At 34.8% G+C, this 25461-nt stretch overlaps 1 protein-coding gene across 24 annotated transcripts in view; it reads left to right on the forward strand.

The window, feature by feature from the left end:
- RIMS1 (regulating synaptic membrane exocytosis 1) overlaps positions 1-25461 on the forward strand; it is a 298011-nt gene that overhangs the window by 196321 nt on the left and 76229 nt on the right. For 5 of the 24 annotated variants that reach the window (XM_062608167.1, XM_062608168.1, XM_062608170.1 and 2 more), the window contains 7 exons: positions 1529-1654; positions 5292-5354; positions 9098-9211; positions 9673-9762; positions 15160-15243; positions 21517-21588; positions 25230-25412. In XM_062608167.1, coding sequence (XP_062464151.1) covers positions 1529-1654; positions 5292-5354; positions 9098-9211; positions 9673-9762; positions 15160-15243; positions 21517-21588; positions 25230-25412 — 732 coding nt within the window. Of the gene's footprint in view, positions 1-1528; positions 1655-5291; positions 5355-8681; positions 8760-9097; positions 9212-9672; positions 9763-15159; positions 15244-18996; positions 19075-21516; positions 21589-25229; positions 25413-25461 lie in introns of all 24 variants that reach the window. The other 19 variants (XM_062608172.1, XM_062608173.1, XM_062608184.1 and 16 more) reach the window with 9 other exon arrangements.

A 25461-nucleotide genomic window follows, 5' to 3' on the forward strand; every position in this document is an offset into this window, starting at 1 on the left:
ATTGATAAATTGTCATTTGCTGCTTTTGCTAGACAACCTATTAGTAAGAGGATCCTTTTTGAGCTTTCTGTTTGGATGCTTTTTGCTTTCTTTGAAAGTTTGTACAGGCTGTTTAAGCAGAAAACTTGACATAATTGATTTTGCTTTTTATTGTGCAGGGCAATAGGCTTCCCTTGCAATCTCTCATGGAACCCTAAAAATCAGTCAGTTTTTACCAGCTTCCCTTTCTCCAATTTCTAGGAAGCTTTGTTCTTGAATTACTCAAAAGCTTGAAGTGTTGCACTAGCAACATTACTGCCCACTAGCTGTGGTCATTTAAAAATAATTTGAAAGTCTATCCTTCTAGTTGAATTTTGTATTCAAAATTCTGTGCTACAGTCCTGTGCTTATCCATCGTTTCTGTGTCTGGTGGGGTGTTTCTTGGAGTTCCATCACTGATCATTTTATACCAGACATCTGTGATGTTTCAAAATAATGGTGTATTGTGGAAAACCGGCTTCTCTTCCCAGTTGAAAATCCTGATGATCTTGCTTTTTTTCTTTTCCATCCTCCATACCATATATACTGCTCTTTTGAACTGAAATTCTGTGGGCTTCATAAGTCCTTGCATGCATCCCCCTCTTCTACCTCAGTTTTTGTGGATAAAGCTATTTCACTACCCATCAAATCACTTGCTGTTGTATTTCTCAGAATGCATCCTTAAGAAATAGAAAAGTTTGGCTGTACATAAAACAGACTGTGGCACTGACTTTTTTTTTTAATAGTAGAGAGAATGAGAACTCCTCATTCTGCTTTTGCAAACAATTGTGTTTTTTTTTTTGTATCTTTCTATCTATGAGCATGATGCACAAATGAAATATTTTGTAGTCAATTCCACCCATCCTTTAATTTTATACTTTGAAAACTAATGCTTCTCATTCCAATGGCAGTTATCAAACCAAAGGAAGAATCTGCCCTTCAAGCAGTAGTTTCTTTTCTTGTTCTTTTCCATGTGAATAGACCTTTAAATTACTATTATGGAGGTCAGAGCGTACCTGCATTTATACAAAACCCCTTTTGTATAACTGTTTGAAATTGATAAAATCTACTGCACGTTGCCATATCCTCTCCCAGAATTTCTTAAAGAGTGCTTGGAGATACCTGCAAAAAGTTGTCAGCCCTTTCAAAATCTGTAAATTTCAAAATTTACAAATATGTAAAACTTAATTTCATGTGAAATATTATCCATTTGTTTGTTATTTCAGTTTTTCTTTAACTGCAGACTTTGAAAGTGCCATTACTACATCTGTCAGTGTACACAGAAACACGCACATACTTCTAAATATGGTATAAATGGCTGCTTTTCTATGCTTGGAGGTGGGTTTTTCTTAATTTTAGGGTGCAGTATTTTTTTAGAAGACATGTATTAACAATTTAATGATTAAAAACTTCCTTCAACCAACTTGTGCTATCATGCACTGAGCAGTGTTATTTATGGAAAAAAAACAAAACAAAACCCAAGATTTTCATACATGTTTTTACCTTCCAGGAGTTTAGATGAAATTCATCAAATGAGAAGATCACGTTCTCCAACTAGACACCATGATGCCTCCAGAACTCCAGCTGATTACAGATCCAGAGACATGGATAGTCAGTATTTGTCTGATCAAGAAAGGTATATTGTCAGCCTGAACCTCGATAAAAGTTTAAAAGTGTGTTTGTTTGTTTTCCTAATTTTCAAGTGTTCAGTAGAAGCATGACTGATAGTAGTGGGGAAGGGAGATAACTCAAAATAACTGACACATCTAGTGGTTTTTTCTGGTTAAACTCTGCACTGCATTGACAGTAATAGCAGCTATCTAGACTAGCAGTTCTTGGGGTTTTGTCCTAGAGTATTCTGATGTTTGTTTCATGCATGAAGCACAGAGATCTTTACTAGAAAACTATAAATTTACATGTATGCATGTATTTCTGTAACTCAGAATTTATCTATTTCAGTAGCCAGTAAATTACTAGACATATGTTCCTACTGTTTGGGAGTTGCATATGCTATGATTTACATTCCTATGCTTATAGATTTTGGATATGTATATATGCAGTCTCAGGTCTTCTTACGTAACATTCTGGTGAACTTGGTACAATATCCAAGTATAGCAAGGATAGTGAAAATCTCCAATCCTAGGTGCATGACACATACACATGTCTCCCTGAAATACATGCAGTGTCTACACTCTTCAGGGAACACTTGGTCTCTCCTAGTAGGCATTGTTTTCAGATATATAGGAATTTATTAAAAAAACATGGAAGAGAATGAGAATTTCTGTTTAGTTTATAGCTGAAAGAAGTTTGAAAAGGCATTTTAGTTCAGTGTTTGGGAAACATAATGATGACAGTCACATAGATTAACCATGTTTGCAGGGTGTTTGTTTACTTAAAAATGAACTTGCCTGTTTTGCTTTTTTAATGTGATAACATACATGTAGAAACTAATGAGCCATTTGGAACATTTTTACATTCAACTTTATAGGCAAGAAGTATGTACAGAATTGTCTAAACTGTGTTGTTACACTGAATTTCCTCTCGGAGGCAAATTGAAATGCTTTTTAGATGTAGTAGTCAGTTTTATAGTCAGGCTAATTCAAGTAATTTCCACTTGTTGCAAATGTTTCATGTTATCTATTGTAAGTAGTGATATATTCAACAGATTCCTGTGAAGCCTCAAATCATGGGGTAAATCATTATATGTGCATGGATTATGCTTGGAGAGTGAGGCTTGCATTGAGGCTTTCTTAGAGATGAGCCTTCAGACCAGAGCCACAGCAGTAATGTGCTGCTGGGTTTGTTTAGAGGAATCAGTCTTCAGTTCTTTTCAGCATTCAGAAAACGCTTTTTCACAAGTTTAAAGATCAGACATTATTTGCAGGGTTTATAGATGGGTCCATGTATTTACTTTCCTCGAGTAATAATCTTATCTGCAGTGGTCTCTTTTTCCCTGTTTTCCTTTTCACCTTTCCCCAGATTTCTTCATTTGTTTAACTCTCGCAGGCTTCACTGTCTTTCACTACATAAGTGCAGCAGCATGGGGAAGATCAAACCAGCTTTTGTTGAGGAAGATTATCACATCCAAAGATTAAAAAAAAAATTATTCAGTGTTATGTATCACTGTCAATGGAAGTACAAGTATTACATGTTGTTCATTTACTGAGACCTTCATCTAAACAAATTCATGAATGTAGATACCTAACATAAACTTGGCTAGAAAGATAATTACCCAACAATTACGTGGCAGAAATTACAGTTACTCATTACTTTTGATCATTTGCTCAACGATCTGCTATTGGTCCCAAATTAATATTGGATATTCTGAATAGATCCTCATAAAAATAGTTATTATAGTCTCAAACTAAAGTATGTAGTATGATAAATTTCCAGTGAAACTAATTCATCCACCTTTTTCATGTGTATTTATATATGTATATATACGCATGTATGTATATATATAATTCTGTTATAAAAAGCTCTTTATTAGGAAATCTATCTAAGCAGTATACTTCACTCTGAATGTAGGATCATCATCCAATTTTCAAAGACATGGCCTTTTTCATTTTTTTTATTTTCTTTTATTCTGAAATAAAACCTGTTAATATGACTACTAAAACACTCACATTAGAAAACATTTGTTTTAGAATAATAGCTTTGGTATTAATGTCTCCAAACCAGACTTAAATTACCAGAAAATTGTGAATATCATCTTATATTGTTGTTTATCTACTGTGATGGATTATTTTGCTTTGGTTTTGCCTGTAAGATTTCGCGGTGGATTTGCTATTTTATATCCATTTTCTGAATGAATTCTATATTACTTTTGCCATGGGCCAATTATAATAGATATTCTTTGGCTTAGCAAAGGTAGAGTAAATATTAACAAAGTAGCCTATGATTTAGTGTGGAATTCTCATCTACTTCACAATTCTTAAGAAAATGGTAACTTTTTTTCCTAAAATGCATGTTTATTTGTAATTTGGAAACTTGAATATTAGTATAAATTCTGTCAGTCCTCTGAGCTTATGAATGGGAATTTTCTTAGGAAAAGAAAAAAAAGAAGAAAGTTCAACTTAATACATTTTGTTGCATCAAAATCAGGCTAGTGGCTCCAGATGCAAAGTTAAATCTCGCATGGGACTCACAAGCCCAGTTTTGGCTGCCCAGTATTTCAAGCTGCCCAGTTTTGAATTTTAGAGAAATATTACTTATACTGCATCAATTAAATGGGTCATTTTACAATTACATGAAGCACAAAACACCTTGAACAACTGCTGCTTTATATATTTTGTAATCTTTTCTCTCTTTGTCACCATAGTACTTCATATGATTCCCTGCTTCTTTTAAAATAGCATGTTTCCATGAAGTTTAGCTTTGATTTCTTCTTTATGATGATTAGGAGGTTTGGAGCTTGGTCTTCCTGAATGTGTTAAAATGTGTAAAACTAGAGGATTCATTCAAGGGATATTTCATATCATAGTCATATTTACCATAGGCATAAATACGTATTAATTTTGCCATCTTGCTGACAGTAGTATGTGTTGGTTACAGTAAATGAAAAATAGAATAGATGATTGATTTTCCCAGTTGGAAAAAATAAGAAACAAAAACTGACAGCTGATAAGCATCTTTTTTTTTTGTCTCTTTAGGATTTCATTACAAAATACTGTCAAGAGCTATGAGTCAGAACTTATATTTGGCCAAATTTAATTTTTCTAATGAATGTATATTTTTGCTTTTCCCAAAAGGGTTACTGGTTGTCTTCCCATAAACCAATCTTCAGCAAGTTCACTAAGCCCTTCCTGCTTTTTCATGTGTGTTGTTGTGGCTGAGGAAGAAAAATAAGCACACACAAAAACCCAAACCGCCCAAAAACCAAAACCAAACAGCAGCCTAATTCTTTTTTAATAAAGTATTTCTTTATTAATTAGTTGATAATAAAGGAGGTTATTGGAGAAATGTAGTTGTTTTATGGACTACTCTTGTCACGAAGAGCTCTGAAAAGGTACTTCTGAATTTTAGAAGGAGAAATCCCACAAAATTAGGGGCCATGCTAAAAGGAATTTATTGAAAACGTAGTTATTACAGGCATTTTTCATTCATACTCTTTGAGAAGTGCACCTGGGTTTGAACATTATCGGACTATCTATCTGGTTGGAAGCTTCTTGTTTCCTTTTTATGTTTTCATTTGCGCATCATTGGCATAACCCATGTCATCTAATGCTTCATAATTATATCTGTTTCACTCACCACCCATCCTGTCTGTGCAGTGAGCTTCTTATGCTGCCCAGAGCAAAACGAGGAAGAAGTGCAGAGTGCCTACATACCATCAGGTAAATACAGGAATTTGGTAATCATGAACACATCTGGTTAGTTGTCTGTGTGTGCCCAGCTTATTTTCTGTGGTGGTATTTAGTCTCAGTAAGAAAAGAACTTCTAGTACATTGTGATTCTGGTGTCAGTTGTTCTTTTCTGTTTGTTTTAATTCAGATTGAGATGTGTATATATGTTTGTGAACTTCAGTAGAAAGGATTAAAGCAATTGAAGAAATTCCGATTTTGGAGTTGTATTTTGTGGTAGATTTTCTGTCTAGTCACAGAAGTCCTGATCTCCCTTTGCATGACAGCATTATAATTTCAAACACTTCTTTTTAGTTGTTTTTATGTTTTCTCTTATTTGCATTTTTATGTTTATATTACAGCCACGCACAAGCCAAAAATCTTTACTTGTTGCAACTAATCTCACGCTGATTTCCGTCACTTGTAGAGGAAAAAGCGCTAATTAATGAGGCTTTAATGGGAACTCCAGATTTGAGGGGTCTTGTATTACTTGGGTTTGCTTCTACAAATTGTGATATAAATTAGATCCAGCCATAAACTTTGTAGTTTGGACTCATGTACAGTCATCAGTAATCTCTTGGTGAAGAGTTTGGATCTCCCTGTCTCAACTCATGTGAAACTAAACAGGACTGAAATATCTTTATCTAACAAATCTTCCTCCACCCCCATGTCTTTTTTTTTTCCCATGTCTGTCAACCTTGTTAAAAATACATATCAGATTGTGTAGAAAATCTTCCATTTAGAATCAGTAAAAATGTAGGTTGTAGTTGAAGTAGTCAACCACTGAACTGCTTCAACCAAGTAGTTAACCATTTTTTTGTTCGGGACCTGGATGTTGCTAAGAGCTTTGTGTCAGTGCTGTGTGTTTAAAACTGTCAGACTTTTAAAACCATGTTGTCTAATGTACATACTCATCTATTTGGCACAGCATTTCCCCTGCAGAGGAGTTCTTTTAAATATGCCTTGGGTTGATATAATTCTGTTAATTGCATTTGAAACAGCATCAAAGGCAGTGTGATAGAGTTCTGTTATAACGCACAGTAGTATATAGGTAAAATAGTAATTACAAAAACTTCCCAAAAAATCTGTGCATCAGTGGAGCTGTTAAATTAAAATTTAAGTTTTTATTATCGGAAGAAAAGGTTTCATTCTCATACTTCAGGTAAAAAAGCTTTTCCCCCAATATTATAGGTTTTAAAAGTTAATAATTTCACACCCTGCTATTTTATGTCTGGTTATTGTCATAAAATAGCAATTTTTCCTGCCTCCTTCCTTTTCTTCTCCTGGCTTTTCCTGCCTCCTCCTGCCTTTTTCTTTCTGCTGCATCTTCTATAGCTTCACCCCCCCTCCCTGGCTCCAGCTCTTTGCTTTTTTCTTTCCTCTTAAAGATTATAATTTTCATTAGAATTCTTCAATATAAATTCTTAAATTCACACTTTATTCACCTAACACAGTAAATACTGTGTTATGAACTTTTGATGCACTTTGCCCAGCCACTATAGATTTCCAGTAGTTTTAGAAGTCTTCTACCAGCCTGGCTAGTTAACCAGTTACCTTACTCTACTTATTGCTGTTGTTTATGATCAAGAACAGTAACAAATTAACCCCTTTAACAAAAATTATATACTATAAAAGAGCATGGTATCTTTAATAATGTACTGAAGGTGAATATAAGGACAATAGTAGACAATGATTAGATATTTAAATTTAGCTCTCAGGCTTATGAACCCTGATACAAGTTTGAATAATACGAGGAAAATTGCCAGTATCCATCCTTGACTGAATAGTCACATAAGCCCTTTTAAAAAAAAATATGTGTGTATTGGTTGTCAGCTTTTTTTCCTTTCTCATTTGTAGAGGCTTAAAATTTTTCACATTAGAGACATAAGGCTTTATCCTTGTTTCTAGACAGATTACTAAATGACTAAATAACTATTGAGACAGCTTCAGTTTAAAATGGGAAGGAAATGTTAAGGGTTTCATGTTAAATGAAAGCCATATTAGTATGAGATTGTGCAAGTTACAAAGTTAAGGTACATGGTTAGTTTAATACAACAGTTTAGTATAGTATTAGTCCTAGCTGTCTATCCTGTCCATCTGTATGCAATTATTGACTAACAGTAGAAATGGTGGAAGGACGTGTACCTATGCCATAAACCACGGGTTGTAGCATTCCATGTCTTAGGCCAAACCCACTTTGATTGGTAATACCTGCTAGTATGCCATTCCTTTATTCCAACTTTGCAACATCACCGTAACCTCTTTTAGAGATGGCAGCAGTGATGACTGCTAAACCTGTACAAGAGTCAAAGCTCCTCTGTTAAATCTGTCAGGGGTTTTACAAGCAGCAGGGTTTCCAGACAAAGAGTTGTTTCATCTGTCTATGACACGTCAGGTTTGTACTGTGTGTCTGCGATGCCTAGGTGCAAGCCTAACAGGAACTGGAATGTCCTATTAGGACAGCCTGTTCTTGAAGCTTTGAAATCCTCAAGGCTGCTGCCCCTTCTGCTAATAGCACCGCAGCTAATAAAATAAGCTATTGCTTATTTTAACCTTTCAGTATTAAATGGCCATGATTCCCATTCAGCAGCCTCTGTCTGCCTTGAATTTCCCCCGTGTTCTTTGGGTAGAGCTCAATAAGGCAAACATTTCCTGTTCTAAAATCTCATGTACTGTAAGTGGTAATACTGGACAGTTGTCATGTAACACCTCAGAGTGCTGCTGTGCTGGCTCATGTAGTAGATCTCCTATGATTCTTAATTAGCTTATTATTAATAGCATTTAATTACTGCTAGATTTTGGAGCTTATATACCATTTCCAAAATATTTCCACATTCAAAAATGCCAGATATTAATACAACTACAATTAAGTTTGTGATACTATATATATCACCCTTTTAGCAAGATTTTAATGCTTAGCTACTGAAGAGGTTAAAATCTCTTAAGGTCTTAGTAAGAAAAATAAAGAGTAAGTTGATTATCAACCTAGTCCTTTACAGCAGCTTGTATATTTTAATTAAAAATCTCTAGAAATGGAATTTAGGTTACTTTCATTACAAGGAAGACATCTGAGTTGTGCTAGTATTGTCATGACTTCACCGGCTATATTAACAAAAGAGTAAATAAAAAATTTGTTCCCTGGATAGCTGTCACAATAGTGAAGAAAAACATATGTTTGAAATCTACTCATACATTAAACATAGTAGGACATTATGCATTTATTTTATGTTCTGGTCAGTCTTGGATTACCATCACCTGTCTTTTTATTTCTGGCATGTTTTTATGTTGTTCTGTTTCCTTTTCTTTTCTACCGCATTCAAGAAATTATGCTAGGCACTATAAAACATTGCCACCCAAGATGCCTTTACTAGAAAATGGTACTCATTGGAACCTATACAGGTAAGAAGTGTTTAGAGTCCCCTTTCAGTGGTTAGTCCCTTAAAAAGAAAAATTAAAAAAAAAAAATGTTTTCCCTTCTTAAATAGAAAAATAGAAATATTTCATACATCTCTATAGCTGGGTAAGGGATATAATTCTAATAACTTCATATAACTGTTTAAATTAACCCCTACATTATAAATAAAACCCAATCCAAACCACTTTGTATTAGGTAGAGTTGTCTTCACTGTTAAAATTATATGTTGCATGTTTTTGCTACATTATTTTGTTTATGTATAAGATTTTATTTACATGTCAAATTTGTTTTCATTTTGTTCAAATAACTTTAATTTACAAAGCTCAACTCTTCCTGCATGTGCTAAGACCAAATCCGTGATTAGACAGGATATTTCACTCCTTCGTGATTGCCTTAATTCACGAATACTGAAATTTGGAGATGATCTGCTGGTTAGGTAAGAAACTGAGGATTGATGCCCCTTCCTGTTTGGTATCTAATATAAATTTGCAGAATAAATGAGCTTCACTGAAAAGCAATTTCACATAATATATAGTGTATCACATCCTTTTGTGTTGGCTTAATGTTTACTGCTGTTAATAAGGATTTATATTTATTGTTTGATAATTCTCATTCCACTTTCTTACAAGTGGATGTTGTTCTGTCTCATTCAGTTTTAAACATTTCAACATTCTTGACAAAAGATTTCTAGCAGTCTTTTGTTTGCTTTTATTTTCTAAACAAAACTTGGCACTGTCATCCAGTCAGCTCTTTTATGTTTTCCTTAATTAAATCATTATGATTCTACATTTTCTGTAAAGGTAGCATTATTTTATGAGTTAATATCTAACATTGTATTCCTTTCTTTGTTTTCTTTTTCTTTCTCTTCTACCATTGGATGCAATGCACTGGCACTAGTGAACTACAGCCCTCCCTTGACAGGGCTAGGAGTGCTAGTACCAACTGCTTGAGACCAGATACTAGTTTGCATTCACCAGAACGAGAAAGGTATAAAATAAAAACTTATGAATTTATTGTCATCTGTGCTGGTGATTTTTATCAGTTTTGTTTTCCTTCATATAAGTACTCCACGTTCTTGTACATTCATGTCTGTTTTGGTATTTGTGGGCATTTTTTCTCCTGTATTCATGTATGTCATGTAAGCTGTGTGTTGGAGTTTATAAATGCTTCTGGCTTCTTTCCTTGTTTTAGTTCAAGCTGATGTCACTGTTTACAAAAGTCCTCAGTATGCTGATAATAGCATTGCAGTGTTAAGTATTTTGCCAAACTACTACTTGGCTGTTGATCATCATCATTTGCTAAAAAGTATTGTTTGTTTCTTGCCTGTTCCATGGAATGCTAATAAGGCAGTGACATAATTCATAAATTATGACAAAATTCTCATCTTTCAAACCGGAACCGTAGTTTGCATAGTCATCTAATGTCTACAAAACAGCCAAACTTCATTGTGTTCTCAATCTAATCTGCTGCATCTGCTTTTGCAGTTACAAGGCATTTCACTGCATTAAGCTTTTTCACTCTGTGACATTATGTTAAGGCTCACCTAAGTCGTAAGAAGATAGGTTTCCAATTTGAATGAAGTGTTGTTGTGTTACATACATCATGCAGGCATTTTATGTTTGCTCTCTGAATTTTTAATATCACAATATGTTGGTTCAAATACACCAAGTACTACTGGTGTATTTGGTGTATTTGGATTGTTCCACAACAGAATTTTTCATTACCATCCGATGAGTTTTTGGCTTAGAACTACACTATTTTAGAGTGAAATTTTTAGCTTCACTAAAGGCAATTATAGGCTGCCATTGAGTGGGAATATGGTGGAATTACAATAGCATCTATGAAATGCATATTTAACTACAACAGCAAAGTTGTTTTTTCAGTCAACCCAGTCTTAAAACAATTGCGTCATTTTCATTATGAGAGGACCAATGAAGAAAGGCAATCAGACCATACTTTACCCTTTGAGATGAGGTTTTTTCTAAGATTCTTCTGAAATTTCCCTTTTTCCCTTTCCCTCCCCCCCATTTCCCACTGATCCTTGATTGGAACTTTACTTTGCTCAAATTGTGTCCTTGTTGCAGAGGAGTGACTAGTGTTCTGCTAAGAGATCTCAGATGGATCGATGCTTTTAAAAACTGAGTGAAGATAGCACAGATAATATATATAAAAAAGGGTATGATAGAAATAAGGCCACAATAAAATGCATATCGTTCTAGAGTAGAAAGTAAAAAGAAAGAAAGATGAAAGTAGCATCGTATTAATTATAGAATCACAGAATCGTAGAACAGTTTGGTTTGAAAGGCACCTTAAATATCATCCAGTTCCAACCCCCAGCCACAGGCAGGTATACCTTCCACTAGATTATGTTGCTCCAAGCCCTGTGCCACCTGAACTTGACCACTTCCAGGGATGTGGCATAATAACTAAGTGTACAGATATATACAGCTGTGTTCATCGATAAGCAGCTATCTAATATAATAATGTAGGGGCATGAACAGTATGTTTTGTACTTTTACTTCAAGATGCAACCCATCAAATTGAGTGTTCAATGAAGCAGTACCGGCAATTGTAAAAAATCTAGTTAAAATATGATAAACAAAACCACACCTGTCACTGGTGTTATCTAGTTCTATTATGTCTTTACAATTCATGTACAGCAACCTCTGTCCAATAAATATTACACAGAATCTGCAGCATTTTTCATGAGCTCCTCGTAAAGAAAATGTTTAGTCTGTGTATATGGCCTCTGCGGCTACTAAAGGTGGTTTTGCCAGTAGTCTGTGGGCTTGATCCATAAAAATTGTTCATCACTATGAAACTTTGACTTCTTTGCTTTTTGAACTCCTAAATAGGTGCTTTTCTCTTGGGATCCTTCATGGGGGTGCAGAAAAGCTCTTTGGGAGAAATTAATATTCAAGTTCTCCATGATGGTTTTGTTGACAGCAGTAAGATCTGTGGGGTTCTGGCAGAGAATTTAGGACATACATACCTCTTTTATTTCTGGTATAGATTTTGTTTTTCCAATACAGCCCAATTTTTGAAGGAAGATGTTATATGTAATGTATAAAACACAGTAAGTTAATTTTTTTTTTTTTCGGAGAAGCTAATTTTAGAAGATTTAATTCTCTGCTGTTGAGCATATCTGCTTACACTTTAACATGAGGTTAGTGGTCAGTTGCCTGTATTGATAGAGGAATCATAGTTTGAAGAATGAAGAATTAAGTTAAAGGTATGTAGAAAGCACTTTGCTTCTGTGCTGGACAACATGAGAAGAGGGGACTTAAAATGCAGTAAGACAGGTTCATCTTAAATGGTAGGAAAGTTTTTTTTGAAAGCAAGTATAATGGAACACTGTAATATAAAATCCAAAAAAGGTTGTCTTGACTACACTACTGGGAATTATAAAGATATTAAGTAAACATCCATCAGATGTAGAGTTGGTCCTGCTTATAGCAGAAAAACATGGTGTGGTTTCTCAGCCATGGAAAATTATTTCTACTTATTCCCCCCGATGTTTTGTATCAGAGAGTATGAATTAGATTGTATTTGAGATCAAAAGTTAAAATGGTCTACTTGAGGTTTTTTGTTTTTTGTTTTTTTTTTAACAAAATAGTATGGCTGTGTGTAACTGATGGACAGTAGAGCTGTATTTCTCTGTGTCAGTGATTTGTTGGAAATGGTTTCAATCCTTAAACTCTATACAACATCATGTCATGTCATTTAAAATGGTCATAGTAGTTACTGGTTTTTAAGATGCTGCTTTGACAGTAAAAGTCACGTTGGCCCATATATACCAGCAAAAAAATGACTTTCAGTGGTATATATGAATGTGGTATACATGTCTTGTTAGTTGCACTAAAACAAATATGAAACAATAATAACAAAAAAGACATTCCTTTTCTTCTGCTATAAGCTTCATCATTTGAGCAAGAAAAGTTCCATATAACTTGACTGGCAAACTGACCTTGCCCTGGCACAGGCCTTCTAAAGATTTTTTTGGTAAATGGAATAGTTTGGTACAGAACTTAATCCTTCATATATTTCTCTATGGCACACTAGGATACTCAGAAACATCCAGCCCCTACTAATACGTCTGTACATTTGCCCCTTGCCTGCCTCATCCTCCTGACACCCATTTATTCCAAACTGTTGTTTTCAAAATGTGTGTGGCATTGAAGGTCCTTTGGTGATCTGCAAGGCATATGTTAGCTTATAACATAGTCATAAATGTCCTCTAATGCCATTGAAAATGTTTTTGCAGCTACTACTTCCTTTTGTATGATTTTATTTTTAGTTGTCCTTTTCACTCTGTTGGCTTTTTTTTTCCCCCTTGTAATTTGGGTTCCATTTCTTTAAGAGAGAAATTTGTTTGCAATACCCAGCCTTCAGTCAGGAAAGCAAGAAGGCATGAGATTCAAGTGCAATATCTGAACTGATTCAGCAGTAGTTTCTCAGCATAACAGCATCTTCCCCAGACTGATTTAAGATTGCAACCAGTGGTAGTTACTTAATAATATATTATGTGGCTTTTATCTTCCTTCTAAGTTTATGTTCCAAACAATTATTGTGTGTATTATAAGTTAGCACAAGAGCAGTTGTATAGGTTGGTACTGCTTGTATACTTTGGTCCTGAGAGGTTGGTTAATAGAGATCTGAGCAAATCCTACAGCCTAGGGATTAGTACATGTACAACAGGGTCAGCATATCTGACATATACAACCCTGCGGCTGTGTTTGGTCTGCGGTGCTTCACTGCACTAGGCAGCAAAACATTTTGAAGATCTTCAGGATGATCGCTATCAGCTGGTCATTACCACCTAAACAAGGTACAAAGATGAACAGTTATCTGCTACTTACTCATAAATAGATAACAGAGAAGTTGGAGCAGTCACTTGATCCAGTTAAGACCTATCCTGATTTCAGGTTGATTTTCCTAAGCTTTTTTAGTAAGTCTGAAGTACTAGGTTTTTCTATTGCATGCCATTAACAGTTGTGTTGAATATCACTTTTTACATTTAAAATAATGTACAGTATAAAATAACTGTTTGTATTAGTATGCAATGTGTTTCCAGTTCTTTCAATAGGTTATTCCATGTTTGTCTGCGTTGTACTATGGCTCATGGTCATTCAGCATTCAATGGAAGAGAGCATGTTCTTGAAGTTCATACTGCATGACCTACTTAATTCTGTCAAATGACGTTCAATATTTGTAGGGGATATCAGCATATTAAGGGCTTTGACTGAGTGCATTGATGCATTAACATTTTCTTTATCTCTTGCTTTGGAGAGAAAAAAAAACAAAACTACTAACTTATTTGCTCTTGGAACTTTTGAAAGATCTGCCTTACTGCTCAAGTGGTGCTAACCTTGAAACCTTTGTTATTTGCATGTTCCATAAATCAAACCCTTTTCCTTATTACATGGACTGGAAGAATGCCTCAGAAAGTGAAATACTGGATAGTCATGCAAAGTTTATGTAAACATTTTGCTATTCATAAATTAATCAGTATATATTGATTTTTTAAGTTGTTGTACGTATACTTGTACTATTACAACTACATAACACCCCAACAAAATAGGCAACACTATAGGTATAGCATATATCATTCTAAATTAAATGAGCTTTTTCAATAAAAAGAAATCATGTAAGACACCAATTTTCATTCACAGTTAGGTCTTTTTTGTTCAATTTAATTATAGTAATCTGCTGACATGTACTGCAGTGATACAGAGAAATGAACAGAAGAGGAAGCTCATTACATACACTTTCAATATATACTTTTAAACTGAAAAAAATAAATTACCTTAGTACTTCTCCACAAATGTGTGTAGTCTGGTTGTAGCTGATTAGTTTACCTGTACTCTCATTGCATTCCAGAAAAGGGTCACTTTGTGCCTCAGAATTTTTCTCATAGTTCATGGACCTACATTTTTACTGAGAATGCATTTTTCAGTGCAGAGGGCTAGGAGACACAGGCTTAATAAAATACCAGCCAGTACCTGAGGGAGAATGACTAGCATATGGTCTTTGAAAAGCTTTTCTGGTTTGGAATTACAGTTTTCTGTTTGAATGACAGGCTTTTACATATTCTAGCATTTGAGAACATTTGAAAACTTAATGGCACACTCTATAAAAGGTTTTATCAATCTAAATTCTGCACCTTTGGGCATTCATTCTCTGTTTCAGTTGTAATGTTTCTGCAGTAAGCAGCCATAAGTATCCCCCATACTTGGGGATTAGAAAACTGCTAGGAAAAAAATAATTAAATAACACACTTTCATTACTTTTTGGGCTATTTTTCCAGTCCCAAATCTCATTTATTTAATTTTATCACAAACTAAATATCCTATTTTTTTCCTGTTTTATTGAACGGGCAAACAGGGGTAGATGGTCCCCCTCCCTAGAGAGGAGACGACCTACTAGTCCCAGGATTCATATCCAGCATGCATCTCCGGAGGATGACAGGTACCAGTCAACTCCTCCCAGTTGAAAAATGATTTACTGCATCTTGCACTCGCAGAAGAGTATACTGAAATTTGAAAGTATGCATATAAGTAGAGAGAGACTTGCAAGCTCCAGAAGCCCAAAATAAAACAGCAGCTTAGATATCATCTCTGCATTTTGTTAAACTGTTATAAAGCACCTGGGAATTACTGTCTTTCCGAGTTTTCTGTTTGCCTGAATGGTCACAAGCCATGAAATAAGGTGTCTAATACAAGAGAACATCATCCGTGTTAATGTTCTTTAGTCTGCTTCTGTAAATGTTGGTGGTGGTCTCACTGTGGTGCTTTATAATACGTTCAATATTTGTTGTAGAGCCTATTCTTGTCTAGGTGTTTAATTTGATTTTTATTGGTTTATTTTCCTTTTTTTAATAAACTGTTCCTATGGGGGAAAACACCCACAAACTGTTATGTTGGAAGTCTTGGTAACACTTGCTAGTTAATGTATATAAAAATTGGCACTGTTTGTAAATTCTGTCCAAATCAGGATGGTCTCCATGGGGCAGGTTTTTCTAACAAGGTAGGTTAAAAATATCAGGACTTCAAATCAGTTTTCAGGCTGAATACCATCAGAGATTATTAGAAGGACCTTTGTTTTTTTCTTGTCATGAAGATTCTACTCAAATCAGTTTCAGTATTTCATTGCTTTGGCAATAGTAATTTTTGGGGTTGGTTTTTTTTTGGTTGGTTTGTTGTTTTTTGTTTGTTTGTTTTTGTTTTCCAGGTAGATCCATGTTTTTTTCTTAAATAGACATTATAATTTCTATTGAAATGCAATTCAAAATTTTCCCTTCAAATTCTTTGTGTTACAGTAAATGATACAGATGGCTCATGTAAATAATCCATACATGTGTAAACTCTTAGGAAGTTGCACTTAAAACTGCGAAGACTGGTACATGGATAAAACACAGTCACTATAGTATTAGTGCTTACCTTCTACTAATGTCTATCCACAGTACTTATATTTGTAATATACTGTAATATACTGTAATTTGTCTTGTTTTTATTATATTTGTATTTATATTTGCTTGATATATTCCGCTAATGCAATGTGGGAAGCGTGCAGTTGTGTTTTAGATAGCATTTCTTATTTTTATCTGAGTAAGACAGCATTATAAATTATAAAATTTAATTTGTGAAACATTATTTCAGTATTGTCACCACTTACAGATCTTGCATATCTGGAAATTTTGCCAGCACATCCCTTTCGTGGGACAGCTAGTAATAGTTTAAAAATGTATTTTGTGTCTTTTAAGAATTTTTAAGTAATTTCACTTCCCAGTTTTTTATGTTGATAGACTAACTTCAGTGACTTCAGTGAATCAGACTTGATAAAATCTTGTCATTGCAGTGATTAGAATGAAATCATAATCGTATCATATATCAGTGAAATAAGATGTTCATCTAAACACTGCAGAATTGTGAGCTTTTTAATGGCACCTGAAGTTTTGTGGAGAAAGACTGAAATTTTCTAAAACCTGTTAGCAAATGTATTGCAGTAAAGAATCTGTAAGATATAGAAACTACTATGGGAAAGATACTGAGTTAGAGAAAAAGAAGCCTAATTTTCTTAGTGAAATCAGTGTCTTCTTGTGCTTGAAGGTCTTGCAGGTAATTTGGTCACCAAACCCCAGTGATGCAGTCAGTGATGAATCTAGAATGATTTTAGGCTAACTTCAATCCCGATTACGGGTTGCAGCCTTCTAGTTCCAGGAAATTTCTCCCAGATTAAGAGAAGTTTGAAGGATGCTGGGCTTTTTACATTGTATGTCCAATACATTACAAAGTAATAGCCCACCTTGTCTGTAGAGGGAATCAAAGGTGCTTTACCTTTGTTTTCTACTCTTTGACTTTCATTCTGATTATTTCCTATAGCTTTGGCAGTTGGCTAACACCACTCAGTTCTACAATTTACAATTTTTTTATGATATGCTTGTATCAGTTTGACAACTGATGCAGTAGGTGTTGGAATGGGTGCCTGACGGATCAGCATTGGTAACTAACTACTGCTATCACTGCTTTTAAATAGTATATTCACAGATAAATTGACTTTGACATATGCCATCTTACTCTTCATATGAGTATATTCCAGATTTATCTTACAAATTGGCCCAAATTGGATACAGGGTGCAATCACAAAAATCTGTTTCCAAATACATTTCTTAAGTATATGACATGCACTTTTGTTTTTAATCTTGATCATTTAAATTCAGGTTTTGCAACATTGCATGTGTTTATAATAAGTAATAAACATAAATTTTAGTATAGGTCTTGGCAAGCTGCTTGTTGTTCTGGAATCTGTTCATTTGCCATATCAGAAAATTGACTCCTTGATATACCTTGAGAAGATGAAGACATGGAATATATATTATTTCAGTGTTAAGAATTAACAAGTATTTGGTTATTATCATGGATTTCTTTCTTTAAGATATTTTAAAAATTAGGTTTTTATTTGAATTTTATAGCTTAATTGTTGGGAGGTTGGTTGGTTGGTTTGTTTCCTATATCAAAAATTAGAATTTTGCTCTCTCCAAAGCAAAAGACCTTCTGGTAATGGGAAAGCTGTGAAATTGTGAATTATAAATGATAAAAACAAGGAGAATGAAAATTGAGCATTTAATGGTAGGTGGAAATTTTACTTAGACTGTTCTTTTGGAGAAGTTTGCATTCAATTTCAGCATATAACCAAGACTAGATGGAATAAGCCTTTGAAAAAAATTATTCTCATATAGTTTCAGTTAGTGGAAGTGGCCTTTGGCTATTCTTTGCATGCATCTGTAAGGATGCTTGTCCAAGACTCATCTTGAAGCCAGCTGTAGAACAAGCACCCTTCTGGTATGTTCATGAAGAGAACTCAAGGTTTGCACTGCACTGCCAGCATCAGACTGATTTGGCCTGGATGATGCTTTCCCATCTTTCCAGCAACACTCTGTGACTTGATCAGGAAGGCAGTTTTGCAAAACAAGGATTGAAGTTCTAGGAATCAGTTTGAGGAGCTACTAAACCTTCAGGGTAGTTGTGACCTCCAGCTCACATACCATGTAGATCTAGCCTTTGTGAAATCTTCAGGAAAACTTGGGAAGTATCAAACATTATATTCCTGATGGCTTTAAGGCTACATAAATGAACAAACCTACTGCGAAACACCAAGCTGAGTCAGTTTTTCTGATTTGCTTTTGAATGTTTCATAATGATTAGTGGTGTAGACCAGCTAGCAATAGAATATGATGTCTTCATCAAAATGTATGAAATTACGAAATTGTATTTTCAGGAGAATTTCACAAAATAGTGACAAAATATGCATTTTTCAGATTCCCAAGGGAAGATGTTCTGTATATGTTTATATATTAATCTGATTAATAATATTCTAGATTAATTCTCTGGAAGGATAACAGCAACTATTAAGCCACGGTGCTGCCATTCAGCATGTAGAGTATAAAGATTTTCTAAAACATTGTTGTGGCTTTCATTCTTTATTTTATTTCATCTTAGATCGTTGATATTATGTCTAAAAAAAATTTAACATTTTATTGAAGTATATGGATTAATTCAGCGGAAGGGGAAATGACAAATATAGCCTTTCTCAGCAGATAGTGCTTTAATGCTTTTGGTTTATATATTTGGCTGCATGTCTCCATCTTCACTGCATGTGACCATCTCTCTGTTTCTGCTCATTCTATCCAAATACACATCCATGTTTCCAAATTTTGTGAAGAACAAGGACGTTGGAGTCTTTCATTCCAAAACAGGACAGTGTAGACCACCTAAGTGCTAAACCTGGAGCAGCACAGAGGTATCCTTATTTACTCAAATCATAGTTTCAAGTAAATGAGGTATTGGTTATAGTATATTATTCATACGCTCTGCATAATACTTTCCCACATTTATTTTTTTTTCTCTTTTTATGTATAAGTACGTGTACGCATGTATTGTTCATAGGTAATATTTAATCCCCTACAAAGTACATTTAAGAGATAAATTTGAGTATGACATGAGTGTTCTAATCCCTAGTGCACTCTTCATACATCATACATTTTATAGGGGCATGAAAAGATGCCTACCTGTAAATATGTACATGCCAATGCCCACTGTGTGCTCAAGCTAAGCTAGGACTGTGAGTGCTTTAGCAGCCTGTTGAGCTATGCTGAATTGTGTACAGCCTCCTCTCAGGAAGAGGAAGGAAATAGAAAGGAAATTGTGATTATAAGCATATTTCTAATGTGTGCTGCTCACAAGGACAGCACAGAGAGCAGAGAAGTAAGTATATTCTCACTAGTGCTTTGTCACTTTTCATAGGAAAGCATTTCCTACTGTCACCTTTTCCATCCTACACGGAATCATAAAATGGTTTGGGTTGGAAGGAACCTTAAAGATCATTTAGTTCCAACCTCCTGCCATGGGGAGTTGCTACTTGACCAGAGTGCTCAAAGCTCCATCCAACCTGGCCTTAGGTGACTACTAAAAAGGGTAGCCACTATGTGATCTTTTCCTCCATTGCACATACCATAGTCTAAGCAAGTGACATAAGGAGTAAGGTGAAAGTAAGCCCTATAACCGACCAAACAGAAAATTAAGAGGGTGCTGCATTCAGGGGATCTAACCATAACTTTAAATACTTTGCTAATCTTAGGTTTTGAGTAAAGCTGCAGCATTTGCTATGTGTTTCCCTGTGGAAAAAGAAAAAAAATTTAAAAATGATGAGCATCTACAAAAAAAATAGGTTGGGGACAAAGAGGATTTTATTTTTAATCTGAGATAACTTTTTTTTTGGGGGGGGAGTAAGAAAAATAAATTATTTTAAAACCCAGAAAGCATCAGGTGATGACCTCTGCTCATGGAAAAGCATTTTGTATTTTGCTGCAGTATTGTCTTTGTTGTGGAGCATACTGCATCACAATATAATGCTTATCAAATATTGCAGTGTGTACAAATCATGAAAATCCACTGTAATTGTATTATTTGGGTATAATTTGGTGTTGCAGGTGTTCAGCTTTCTTCCAGTTCAGACACAGGATTACTCTTTACAACCACAAAGGTTTAAAAGCTCTCTATCTATCTATCTATCTATCTATCTATCTATCTATCTATCTAATCTATTATTTGTATCTATTTGTTTTCCCAAAGTAATTATTTTTAGCTTAATATGTGACATTCATTATATCATGGAAAGTTCCTATACATGTTTCTTGCACCAGTGTGAGATGCAAGTAAGGGTTTGTCAACATTTCTGGTCTATCAATGAATAATAGTAACTCCCTGGTTTTGAGCACTCTTGAAATACTTTATGCACTTTTTATTCCAAGAAAATAATATATATTGATTTTTATCAGAGGTTTAAAATTGTAAATCCTAATTTGTAACTGCTCACATTAATATGGATAGTAAAGACAATTTTGGAAAGCACAAGACTTGCAGAGCTTTTTATACTGTATTTATAGTCCTCAGTCATAATGGTGAAATATGCTTTATCTTTGTTCTTACATTTATTGAATCATATTACTGTTCATTGTTCTTATTTACTATCAATGTAAATGCTTAGATTTTCAGGACTAACTAGTGCCTCACTATCCAAATGTCAAATTAATTCTATAAAAGATACATGTGGGAGAAGAATGAAGGAAAGAAGTAAACTTCTAACTTATATTGACTAGAATAAACAGTTTGTTTAAACTGTTTCTAAAAGAACTCTGACAAGTTTTAATACAATGAGATTTTTGGAAAGCTGGGTTTTTATTAAACAGTGATGTCATTATTTAGATTTGATATGGTGCAGTATTTGTTTTGGTTTTGAAATTGAGATTTAAAAGCAATTTTTAAATTTTATGTTTGAATAGTATTTTCTGGTCTCTCCTTCAACATTTTTTTTTCTCTGCTGTCTACTCTGCATTTGTTTTTCATGCTGTTAAGAGAGGACTAAAAGGCCTATGAGGGGGTATTGTTTCTAATCAAATACAGACTGGGAAGTGGCAACTAACTGCAGGTTCAGCCAGGATTAATGTTATTTCCCCTGTTTTGTTACCTCATAACTTTCACACTATTAGCCTCAGTCAAACCTAATTAGTTCAATGTTTCTTAAGCCTCCACTTCAACAGCCTGTTCATGACAATAGTTGTCATTTTTTTCATCTGTCAACCATTTCTGTTATTAACTTTAATAATGCATTAATGAATAATCTTCATATTTCTGTATTCTTTTTCTTCTTTGTTTATTTCTCTTCTGGCATGTCATTTCACAGGCAGTCCAGAAAAGTGGAAAGATATAGCAGCCAAAAACAAACTAGGAAAGTCTCCGCAACTGAAACAGAAAGGTAGGATTGCTGATCGATGAGTAAACATCTCTTATAATGAATCTGTTTCCAGTTTTTGGAATATGCCTCCAATATGACTTTTAAAGTAGAATGCCTGTTGCAAAAGCTACATTGTTGTAATTTACAGTATTACTTACTTTGCATCTATATTATTATCTCTGCTTGCTATGTTGCATACATACAGAATTTTTTCTGGCCTTCTCCGTCATTGCAGATGAACTCAGTGTTAAAAAATAGCAATAAATCTGTTTTATGAGCCAAAATCTGAGACCCATTGCCACTACCTTGATCTCTGTAAGATGAAATTTGGAAATTTACAGCGTATTTCATTAGTATGGGACTAAACATTTTCTGTTCTTTACCTCTGAGCTTTATTCAAATAAGTCTTACCTCTTTTACAATAACTTTGAGTGTAAATAAAAATATATTAACAGATTATAATTCAAGATTTCTCTGTTCAAATTAATTTCACTTCATAATACAAAATTTTAAGTTACACATTTAAATACTTACAGAGTTAATATAAACACTGGGACTTTAACCTTTGTGTATTCATCGAATTTTCCTGTATTCGTATTATCCTTGTAGCTGTTAGCTTTGATGCTGCAGTAGTATAAGGTTATGTATTCAAAGTCTTAAGAAAAAGAGAAAAAAATAAATATATATACTAAATCCTAAGTACATCTAGTTAAGGTTTTAAGGTTGAAATAAAAGCAGTGAGGAGGGATGAGATCCTGCCTTTGTCAGAAACAGATTTCTGATATCTTGTTTAGCAGAGGAGGAATGTACATCAGTTTATATTGTGAGGGTTGAAAAACTTCCATAAACAGCACGCACACATTTTTATGTTCAATGAGAATGCGCATTATGTAGCAAAACATCAGAGCTTTTATTTTACTGTGTTCTTAATCCAAAAGCAATGGTTGCATTTTTCTTGGTTTTGATGATTCTGTCATCACAATAGCCCAGCTGCTTTTTCAGTTTAGACCAGAGAAATCACCTAAATGATGGCTGAAATCCTTGCTGTGTTTAAACTAGGGAGAGTCTTGCCATTGAGATCACTGAAGCCATTTTTTCTCTGTTTTTTGTTTGTTTTTTTGTTTGGTTTTTCTAACTTCTGAAGAGTAAGAGGAGCCTCTGGGACTGTGGTCCAAGGGTCTCACAGTTTTTGATAACCATTCAGCAGCGAACCCAGAGCAACAAGACCATAGGGGAAACCTGAGTTGTGCCTTTTGGTTTTACATCCCCAAGGCACATGGTGTAGGTTTCTGTTTCCATAAATGTTTCACTGCTGTTAGATGTGAGGCACATGTCTAAATAAGTCTGAGTTCTGTAGTTTAGTATTTCATCATAGATGCAGTGCTGTACTAGTTTTGGTAATTGGATAGGCAATTAATTTTCCTGTCAAATGGCAAATATAACTCCAGACTATTTCTTCATCAAATACCCATTTCTTTCTTAGATTTGATCTTTATTTTGTCACATGTTATGATACATAGAGTCTTTACTTACTTCATTTTACATAGGACACTGTACAAGGGGTGTGCTGGATTGGCAATGCTCTTTTATTCTTAGTTTTTCTTTATAGTTCCATAAGCGATAGCATGTTTTATTTAGGATGTGCCACTCAGGCATCAGTGTGAAGAGAAAGGATTTGAGTTTTCTTCTCTGCAAGCAGAGCTGGAACCTCCAGAATTCCCCTGTAGACTCTTGCCAATTGAATTAATCGGTTTGCTGCTTGAGTGTTACCTTCCTCTGTAAGGAGCCAGGAGATGAGATATACATGTATGTGTTTGTTGCAGTCTCATTGCAGACCAAGTATCATTTCTCTCCCAAATTCCTCTTATCTCCATACTTCTTATCTCACTTAAGTCTCGTTTCCTCAGTTGTACACTAGCTTTTGTCTCACATACTTGTTCCTTTTTGTCTCATCCTTCTGATCACCCATTTGCAGACTTCTTCCTTTCAACAACGGTTCTTTCTCCTAGGCCAGCAAGTCTTTAATTCCATTGTAGTTTTTCTCCAGTTCCCTCTTGGCTCTATTTTCATTTGCACCCCAAGTAGCATATTTGTCTCAGTGTAATCCAGCTAGTATACATCTTAAGCCTGGTTTGCCTTCCTTTTAGTTAAGCAGATCCTCTATCATTCTCTCATGGAGAGGGACAGGTCTGTGAAAAGGGTATTATTGAAAGAGCAAGAGGTTTCTGAGTCTCAGAAAAATGTCCATTTTGTAATGGCAGGAAAAACTCTCCTAGTGCTTTCAGATAAATTCTAGGATATTTAGCCTCTTAAATGAGAAAAATCAGAGTTGAGAACATGACACTGTTAGATTGGTGCGTTCATTCATAGAAAAAGCAAGCGAGCACCTTATGGCACATAGCTGGATCCATATTTACCTTATGGATGTTACGATGTTTAAACATCTGATAAAACACATACTTAAAAGCTGGTTGTATGCAATAGCTGGCATGGATTACTTTTACAATCAGCATGGAGAAAGAGGAATTCAGAAGCAGGGGAATCAGTTTCTGCAAGAACATTACAGTTACCACCAAGGCAAGCCAGGCGTTAAGCTAGGTAAGTGTTAAGGTTTAAGAGAAAGAAGATGGCGAGGGCAACAGCACCTTGGTTTTGTTGCATTGTGACTGCACTTTAACATAAACTGTTACTGATGAAATGGCTTTGAAACTGAACCTGTTTATTATCCTTGGTAGGTACACACATATTCTCTCTTATATACTTTTTTTTTTTTAGGATGACTTTTCAGTGTATGATAGTCATAGCATCTAGACAGTCCCTTGATTACTTTGAGTGTATCTCATGTCAAAGCAGTGCTGGGTGTGTGAAGAGAGACTCCATAAGTCTGCAAAAATTAAAACAAGCAAACAAAACCACAGTGAAATATCATGTGAAATTGAAATTTCTGAAATAACAGGAGTTGTAGTAGTAGCATTTACAAAATACTTCACTGTTAGAATACTTTGTCACTCTTCAAACTTGAAATGTTTCAGGTTATCATATACTTGCAGTGTATACAATTATTAAACTACTAATAATTATGATTAATTATACTAACACAATCATTTTACTGCATATTTTAATTACATTTTCATTAGAATTAGAAGTGTATTTATGTTTTAGGACTTACAGCAGAAAGATACAAAAATAGATCCCTTATTTCAAACTCAAGGGAATTACATATGTGCTTGCATATTGTCCTTTTGTTGGACAATTAACTGAAATCCAGTTAATATTTTTCACAAAGATAAAAGGTATGTTTCAGATACAGAAATGCTGTGTGGTAAATATTCATAGCCCACTCTGTGTTAGTACTTATGTCATATGTGTTGTTAGCATGTGTTTGTTGTGTTTAACATGCAGCTAGAGTTTTTGGCCAGCTCTCCACTATAAGCAACGCAGTTCAACAGTTCCATGGTTAGGGTTGTGTATCTGCAGTGGGTGAGTGTTCTGCAGCTCACAATTTTGAAAATGGATTTGCATTCAGAATTAAAAAGTTTGATCTGAAGTGTCAACCCTGGTCCTGCAGCCAGGATTTGCAATGTTCTTGGATGGAGGGGGGCATGGGAAGGTGTGCCTGGAGCTAACAACTGAACAGTTTCTTTTTGGCCCTAATGTTTTAGGGGTCTGCTACCATGTGTTTCTAGAAGGGGACTTCCAACCCCACGAACAACTGAACATCCAGTCATTAGGGGAAAACATCACACTCGCTCAAGGTCGAGTGAGCACTCTAGTATCAGACCCTTATGCTCTGTACATCACCTAGCGCCCGGAGGGTCGGCGCCACCTTCTCCACTTCTGACAAGGTCGCTATTACATGTACAGCACAGCTTTCATTTTCTGCCTCCCAGGTGT

Source organism: Pezoporus occidentalis, unplaced genomic scaffold (genome assembly GCF_034315485.1).
Source record: "Pezoporus occidentalis ecotype Australia unplaced genomic scaffold, CSIRO_AGI_Poc_V1 ctg13, whole genome shotgun sequence".
NCBI classification, from domain to species: Eukaryota; Metazoa; Chordata; class Aves; order Psittaciformes; family Psittacidae; genus Pezoporus; species Pezoporus occidentalis.